Genomic DNA, 8,919 nt, shown 5'->3' with positions numbered 1-8,919 from the left:
ACTTTGTAAAGATAAAGCATTCATATATATCTGCGGAGACAAGTATAGAAGAATTGCACATGTTTAACATAGATTACTTGCTGTTTAGGGGAAGGGGTGAGGGAAAGGGAGGGAAAAATTTAGAACACAAGATTTTGTAAGGATGAATGCTGAAAATTAACCATGTATATATTTTGAAAATAAAAATATTTGATTAAAAATAAAATAGGGGTCATAACATCTGAAGTATCAATCTCAAAAAGAGATAAAGCATCATCATATAAGGGTGACCTGCCATTTATTACTTGTAAAGGTGTTCCTAGCGTTCTTGCCGTTAGTTCTATCTTCTGGGTCACATTTCCATCACCACAAGGGGGCGCGAAAGCCCTCTATCTTCTGCGTTTCGAATAAAGTTTTAGGAGAGTAGGTGATTGCAAACAATTTTGCATTTGCAAAGAAAGTTTAATCAGACAGCTGGAAAAGAGGCAGAGAAGCCCTTGAATGATAGACCTGAGTTGACTTTAACACATGTCTATATTGGACTGAATACACCCTCAGTCTTCCACGGGGTTTGAAACTGGGGTGGAGAGAGTCTCACTACTTATCTAGCCAATATTTTCTCCATCACCGAAGCTCAGGGCAGTCAGTTCCCAGCCTTTCCCTTCATCTCGGAAGCCCGAAAGAAGGCGACGAGCCCTTAAGCGCTTAGCTTTCAGATCCAGGCACCCCATCCTTTGGCGAGCAGGGGGGAGAGAGACACAAGGGAGGGGGGAGCAGAGGGAAGTAAAGAGGGTAACGCGTTCTGAACCAACCCAGCCTCCCCGCAGCGGCCCGGCCCCGGCCGCCCCTCCCCTGGGTGGTTCCGGGCTCCTTTTCGGGCAGGGTTTATTTGCATAGAGGAAACTGCCGAAAGTGGCCGCTGAGTAGTTGGGTAGGAGGGCGTAGCGAGTCCCCCTGTAAAGCCCAGTGGCTCTTCACCCTGATAGCGGATGGTCCCCGCTCTTTCCTGGGCTCCCGGAGGTCTGGGCAGTGATCGCAGAAAACTTCGGCACTTGGGGGAATGCTCCAAGGCGAGCCCTCCACCCCCAATACCATCCCCATCGCCTAGGGCGCCCCGCCGGAGCAGAGCCAACCCTCAGTAACGTCGCCCCGCGCCCTGCCCTCTTGCCAGCTACCGAGTCCCGTCCCCTGGCCCCCCCCAGCTCGATGGGCGCGTGGGAGCCGGGATCCCGGAGAGCCAGCCCCGCGGGGGCTCCCGCGTGTCCCGCGTGGGGCGGCGGCGCGGCGGCGCTGGTGCTGAGCGCGCTCTGCCTGCTGCTGTCCCTGGGCTCGGTGGCCGCCTGCCTGCTACTGAGCGCCCAGGCGTCCGAGCTGCAGGGCAGGGTGTCCGCGCTCGAAGAGGAGCTGCAGCGGCAGCAGCATGGAGGTCGGGGGCCCCCCGAGGCATCCGGCGCCCTCATCTCCTGGGCCGAGCCCTACCTGGACAGGCTCCTGAAGGAGGTGAGTCCCGCTTGGAGTCCCGAAGGAGGACCAGGAGCTCCTTCTCTGGAAGTTTGGGGGAGCGGGGGGGAGCGGGGCTTCCCCAGCGCGGTCCTTACTAGAGGCGGGAGAAGGGGTCTAGCATCCTGTGGCTGCCCCGGAATGGGGATCTAGACTCTGGGAGCCAGGGTATCTTAGGGCTGGATGGGATCTTGGCTACCGTCTGGGGGATGGGGTGGCATTTTATAAATGGGGAAACCGAGTTATCCAGAGGCGTACAGGGAATTGGGACTAGAACCTAGGTGTCGCAGCTGTGCTTTGTCAGCTTCCTCTTTGCTGGGACAGGTTCCTCGGATCTTTGTGGGGCAGTGAGGAAGTGAGAAGCCTGGGTTCTAGTACCGGGGTCTGCCCCCTCTGGCAGTGAGAGCGAATCGAGGACTACCCCCATCCCTCCTTCTTGGCATGGAAATAGCCTTGACCTTTTCCAGAAGCAGCATCTTCTCAGAGAAAGGAGAAAACCTTCCCGGGCGTGAAGAACTAGGAGCTATTAGGAGAGAAGGACTGGGGAATTCAAGACCTATGTCCTAAGAAAGATACTGCGCTAGGCTTCAACAGACAGATTAAAAAAAACGGTATAATAAGCAAGTATTGAGCATTAATTATGTTCAGAGCACTAGGCTAGGCCTGCACTAGAATTTTATATAGTTCACTTAAAAGGGTTCCCACTCACCTGGATCTTTCAGTTTATTGGGGGAATTTAAGACTTAGACATAGATAGCTGTATCTCATATCTCATGTTTAGTATGTCAGAGAGGTGTAAAACAACTGGTGCTATGTTTAAAAAAAAAAAGTATCTCTGGGAGATTAAGGAAGATTTCCTAAAAGAGGTTTTATTTTGATTGGGCTATAAAGGATGCATAAGAAATCAGCTGGCAAAGAAGAGTAGAAAGGACATTTTAGTCATAGAAAACATTTAGAACTAAGGTTCAAGGCCAAGAAAACACCAGGGGGTGTAGGGACAAAGAGTTTAGGTTTGTTTAGAATCAATACTTAATAAGACTAAAGCTGGACAGGCAGCATCACAAAGTGCTTCCTGGAGGAAGTGACAAATGAGTTGGGAAAAACTGGAAAGAAAGAAAGTGGACACTGTGTGACCCTGAGCAAGTCATACCTGCTTGCCTCAGTCTCCTCATCAGTAAAATGTGCAGGGGAAAGAAATGGCAAACCACTTTAGTACTTTGCCAAGAAAACCTGGAAATGGATTATGAACCCAACAGCAAAGACTGGAAAAGCAGATTGCAGTCAGAGGATAGAAGGATTTAAATACTAGGTTGAGAATTTTATTATTTTATCCTATGGGGAATAGAGATCCTGAAGGTCTTTGAACAAGACCTTCAGAGGAGTAAATCGAGTCTGATCAGAACTGTTTATTGTGAAGATTACTTGGGTAGTTGTATGAAGGATGGTATGCTATGAATACTGGATTTTGTATATTGGGACTTTCCTTAGAGACCATCTAGTTCAACATTCTCATTTTACAGATGAGCAAACTGAAGCCTGGAGAGATTGCATAACTTTCTGAAGAGTCAGAGCCAGGATTAGAACCTGAATCCTCAGTAGCTGACTTTTTATAAATTAAAAAACAAGTTTTCTAACCTCTCTCTAGAGAGAAAGAAAGGAACTAGTAGAGAATAGAAGGATTGGAGATGAGAAGTCCTGCGGTTAAGAGAAGGCATGGGTTCAAAGGCATAATTGTCGGGATGGTATCTTTGGGAAGGAGAGTACAGCTGGGCTCTTGAGGAGAGAAGAAATAGTTTGAAACAGCTGCTGGAGTGAGTATCTTAGGATGTCAATCAGAGATAGATTGCAATGTAGCAGTGAGGGCCCAGCTCAAGTTAGACGACAGAAATTTGCCTGGACCTGGTCAAAGCCATTTTGTAACTTCCTTTAGCAGAATGTGGCAGTTTGGGAACAGAAATAGAGAAGGAAGACTGTAGGAGTTAGCCAGGGTTCTATGTTAATACAAGGGAGAGATCTTGGGAAGGACAAGATAGAAAGAGATTGAAGGGTAGAAGGTGTTCCCTTGTTCTTTTATAAGGTAATATGGGAAGCTAAAACAAGGGTAATGAAGTGGGAAGATGAAAAGTATGAGCGAAAAGTACGAAGCCCAAGCTTAGGCGGGAAGTACTGGGAGGAGAGAAAGGAGAGGAGGTTAGAATGATATAGGAGAATTTGTTAAGCTCAGGATCAAGCATTGAAGATGCAAATACAAATGAGGAATCCTTCAATTGGCATCAAGGTCTGAGAGTGACCTCCCTTGGAGGTAGTGAAGGTAGAAATGGAGGTCATAGGCCAGAGTTCTTCCTTCCAGAACACTCTTAGGTTTCTAGAAGTATGAGTAGCAATAACTGGAGAATGGATGAAATTTAATGATTTTTAAAATTTGTTGAAATTTTTATTGATATATTTTGTTTTCATATCACTTTCATTTCCAATTATATCCTTTTTCCTTGCCATTCCTTGTAATAGAATAAAAAAGAAAGTGGAGAGGAAAGATTGAGTAAAACTAACCAACAGTCTGACATTGTATATAATTTTCCACACTCTCTAAAATCCCATCTCTGCAAAGAAGAGACAGAAGTATGTTCTCATGTTTCTTTTCAATGCCAACTTTGGCCATTAAAATTAAATAGCATACAGGTTTGGGGTATTTTTAAAAAATAGTTCTAGTAGCATTGTCATCATTACAGATACTATTTTCAGCATTTCTTCTTTCTACTTTCTTCATATTGAATCAGTTTATATGTGATCCAATGTATTTCTAAATTTTTCATATTCATAATTTCTGATGGTATAGTAATATTCTATTTACATTCATGTGCTATAGTTTATCCATTCCTCCAGTTAATGGTTCTCTATATTATTTCTTGCTCTTTTATACCACAAAAGTGCTGTTTTACATATTTTTGAGTAGATAAATCCTTTCTTACTGTCTCTGCTCTCCTTGGGGTATATCACTAGCAGTAGAATTTCTGGATGAAAATGTCTGGGCATGTAAAAGGTGATGTTTATCCTGAGGGATGATCAAGATTATTTTTGAAAAACCAGCTAAGAATTATGGTTGGAGATACATCTGGGCTGAACCAGAATTGTGTAGAGATGGAGAAAAGACTGAATCCTGGGACCCTGTTTTGGAGAAATTTTTGATCTCAAAAGCCTATTATAGACATAGAGGCAAAGGTCTTTATAGAGAACTTCCATCTTCTAGTATGTTATCTCTTTGAGGAAAAGGGTTGTCTTGTTGTCCCTTTATCCTCATTGTCTGGCACATAAATGGTAATTGATTGGCTGAATTTTATTCAAGCCCTCTCATTTTATAGATAAATAATTAGCAGCAGAAGCAAGCCCCTCAGTCAACATTGCTACTCTTCTGTATTTCTTCCTTTCTTAAATCCATACATTTGGGCTCATCAGAATTTGAACTCATATCTTCTGACTCTAGGTTAGAAAGATACATTTTAATAATGTTACATAAATATAACTTTACATTAATGTAACAACTAATTGAGTGCTAAGAAGATACATGAATTAAGGTTGAATAATCTATCCAAGATGGATCTAGTTTTCAGAGTTCCTGTCTAGTCTGCTCAGCCCCAGATATATGTTCTGCCATGGACCATATGCAGTCACATGTTATTTTCCAAAGCATTTTGGAAATAGCTGTGGTAATCATGTAAGGGTCACAGTGAGGTATGGTGGAAATAGTCAAAGGAGTGTGAACTCAAATCTAGGCTCAAACACTAACTAGTGGACACTGAACTCATCTCTTTAAATCTCATCTATGATGTAGAATTTATAATTCTTGCCCTACCTAACTCAGAGGGGTATAAGAAGAACACTTGGTAAACCAAAAGGTCCTAGAGAAATGGGGAATTATTATTAGTAGTTATTTTTTAACTGATTTCAAAAAATGATTTGCAAGATGACTTCTAAAAAGTATACATTCTTAGTTTGTAAGAGAGACAGTGGATCAAGGATGAGGGGGAGGATGCCGGACTACTAAAACTGAGACCAGTTACAGGAAACACCAAATATGAAAGTTGGAAAGGACCTTAGTCTTTTAATCCAATTCTCCCTGGGAATACAAGGTACTATCTTTCCAATACTCCTAGGAGATCAATATTGATAACCCCTTTTTATAGATGAGGCAACCAAGATTGAGGGATTAAGTGACTTGTTCAGTCACACTGCTAATCCCCTGTACAACATTGCAGACAAGATGGTCATCCATCTTCAGCTTGAAGGCCTCCAGAAAGAGGGAAACTATCTCAACAAACAATCCATGCCTTTTATGAATAGCTTGATTTTTTTCAGAATCTTTTCCTAACATCTAGACTGAATTGATCCCTTTGCAACTTTCCTAATTTGCTCCCAGTTTCGCCCTTTCTGGATGAACAATTGATCAATAAACATTTATCAAACACTTACTATATGCCAGGCACTGGATTAAGTTTCAAACCAGAGATTCAAAAAGAAGCAAAAGCTAATCCGTACCCCTGAGGAGCTTATATTTTAATGAGGGAGATAATATGCAAACATATATAAAAGACAAGTTATTAACAAGATAAATAGGAAATAATTAACTGGGGGAAGGTAAGAGAGAATGGGAAAGTATAATACCTCCTTTACATGATAGTTCTTAGAAGTTTTGAAGACCTTAAAGACTTGTAAAACTGTACATATTCTTTGACCGAATAATACCATTATTAGGTCTGTTTCCCAAAGTGATTAAGGAAAAAAGAAAAGAGCTTATATATTCTAAGATATGTAGAGCAGCTCTCTTTGTGGGATGGCAACGAACTGGAAATCAAAGGGATACCCATTAGTTGGAGTATGACTAAACAAGTTGTGGTATTTGATTGTAATGGAATACTACTTTTCTATATATTAAATGATGAGTTCCATGATTTTAGAAAAAATGGAGACCTGCATAAAATAATGAAGAATGGAATGAGCAGAACCAAGAGAACTCTGGATACAGTAACAGCAATATTATTCAAAGAATAACTGAGTGACTAAGCTATTCTGTGTAAGATGAATATTCAAATCAATTATGGAGGACTTACCAAGGAAGGTACCATCCACCTCCAGAGAACAAATTGATAGATGGAAATATGCACTGTATAAATCCACATATGTATCTTTTCAAATGTTAGCTTTCTCTAAGGGATTGGAAGGGGAGAGAGACAACAAGGAACTCAAAATGTAATAAGACCAACAAAAATTCTTGAAGATGGCTTTCAGCTTTGTCCAGTCTTCTCTTCTCTAGCCTAATCATATCTATATCTAGCCTAATCATATCTAATCTTCAGCTGACCCTTTGATCTAAGACCTTTCATTCTTCTCTTGGTTATCCCTCCCAGGATCCTCTCTAGCTTATGCTAATCAGTTTAAACTGTGGCTCTCATAAATGAACATAATATTCTAGATAAAATTGAGTGGAATATGGTAGAACTTGTCACCTCCCCATTCCTGGAAGTTATGCCTTTCTTATGGGTTGGGCTGGATAGAAGACTAAGTGCTTTTTTGCATGCCATATCTCACTGCTGTCTCATGACCAGGGAAGTCAGGGCTGGTAACCATTATTTAATGGATCACTGAATTTGGCTTGGCCATGGCCAGTTTTAGTTTGAAGAAAGAAGAGAAATGTCTCCACTTGCTTTTCATGCCTGACCTAATGTTTCAGTGTATTCAAATCTATTCTTGACCACAGTCACTGCTTTCACTCTGAAGCAATTTCCCCCAATGTCAAGAAATTTTTGTATCATGTCTTCAAGAATTTTTGTTGTTATTACATTACATTTTGAATTCCTAATTGTCTCTCTCTCTCCCAGCCTCGCATTAGAGATGGCCAACATTTGATACAAATATATATGTGGAACCATACAGTACATAATTTTTCATTTCAGTTCTTTCTCTGGAGGTAGATAGCATCTTTCTTAAATCCTTCTTGTTGATTTGAATATTCATATCACTCAGAAAAAGCTTAGTCATTCACAGTTACTCTTCAAATAATATTGCTTGTACTATATTTAACATTTCCTACAGCCCATTAGCTATATAGATTCATCTTTTGCATTTATTGTAAATATGGTCTACCTGAAGATTTTATAATTGCTTTGTATTGTCTCTTTAGTCAGTTAAAAATGCTAGCAGGACAAAGTTTTAGAAGTGATCAAAAGCTTCTAGATGGCTTTTAAACTTGATTCAACTCACTCTTTCATTCATCTATCCATTCAAAAATCACTTCTTGATCCTCTAATAGCCACAGGGGAGGATGGTGGAGTGTAAAAGTAAGGTCTTGGAGTCAGTTCCAGTAACCTTGAGGGAGGACCTACACCAGTGAGATCATAGAGCCATCACATTACCAATGCAACCCTTAAGAAGTTACTTAATCTCTCCAAGCCTCCGTTTCCTTATCTATAGAATGATGATGATGATACTAACCTCGCAGTAGTACTGTGAGAACAGCATTTTGTATTTCTAAAAGCATGATACAAATGTGAATAGCAATAATTGTGATGATAGAAATTGGTCTTCCCTATGTTTAAAGTCTGGCTCTAGCTATTATATTCTCAAATTTGGTCTGTCTTTTATTGAAAAAGAATAATTATTTACTTTTGAATAATATGAGTTAAAAAGCAACAATTTAATTCAGTTCAACAGATAATTCTAAAAGTCATAATTATACTAGGGGTAGTGAAAAAGTCTTTAGCCAACACATTTTTGAAACTCTTCAATCTGACTCTGAAGAGCCTATTACTAGGGCTAGAAGGACTTTGTTGTTCTTTCAACCCTTCCTCCCCTAAGTCAGCTCTTGCTGGGAACAATTCTGGGGCTTTTCAGCCTAGAAAGCTGTTAATGCTAACTAGAGGTAGATTTTCTTTTTTTTTTTTTTCCTCAATAGTTTTTTGTTTTTTTTTCCAATTTTTTCTCCTTTCTTCCCTTATTTTCCCCTTTCCTAAGACAGCAAGGAATCTGATATAGGTTAAATACTTTAAAATATATTTCCATGATTGTCATGTTGTACAAGAAAAACCAGACCAAAAGGGGAAAAAAGCATGAGGGAAAAAAAAGCAAATAAAACAAGAAGAAAATACTATACTTTGATTCACATTCAGTCTCCATAGTTCAAAGATAGATTTTCAATTAACAAGAGAAATACAGAATGCCAGAGCTGAAAAGGTCCTTATGACAATCTAGGCTAACCTCATTTTATAGAAAAGGAAACTGAGGCCCAAAAAAAGGCAGACACTGCCTAAATTATGCATATGGAAAGTGAACTAATCAGAATTTGAGCCTAACTCTTTTAAGTTAGAAGTCACAGTATTCCTGCTGCACTGTTTCCCCTTCTGATTCCTGATAAAAAAAAAAAAAAAAAAGTAGAGGAAAAAGATTGTT

General features: G+C 40.4%; 1 protein-coding gene across 1 annotated transcript in view; it reads left to right on the top strand.

Annotated features, from left to right (window-relative positions):
* Positions 1-830: 830 nt before the first annotated feature.
* COL23A1 (collagen type XXIII alpha 1 chain) overlaps positions 831-8,919 on the top strand; it is a 471,275-nt gene continuing 463,186 nt past the window's right edge. The window contains exon 1 of the mRNA XM_074292316.1: positions 831-1,479. Coding sequence (XP_074148417.1) covers positions 1,186-1,479 — 294 coding nt within the window. The 5' untranslated portion in view covers positions 831-1,185. The remainder of the gene's footprint in view (positions 1,480-8,919) is intronic.

This window comes from Sminthopsis crassicaudata, chromosome 2 (genome assembly GCF_048593235.1).
Source record: "Sminthopsis crassicaudata isolate SCR6 chromosome 2, ASM4859323v1, whole genome shotgun sequence".
Taxonomy (NCBI): Eukaryota; Metazoa; Chordata; class Mammalia; order Dasyuromorphia; family Dasyuridae; genus Sminthopsis; species Sminthopsis crassicaudata.
The sequence above is the reverse complement of the archived record's forward strand: the minus strand, read 5'-3'. Positions and strand labels throughout refer to the sequence as shown.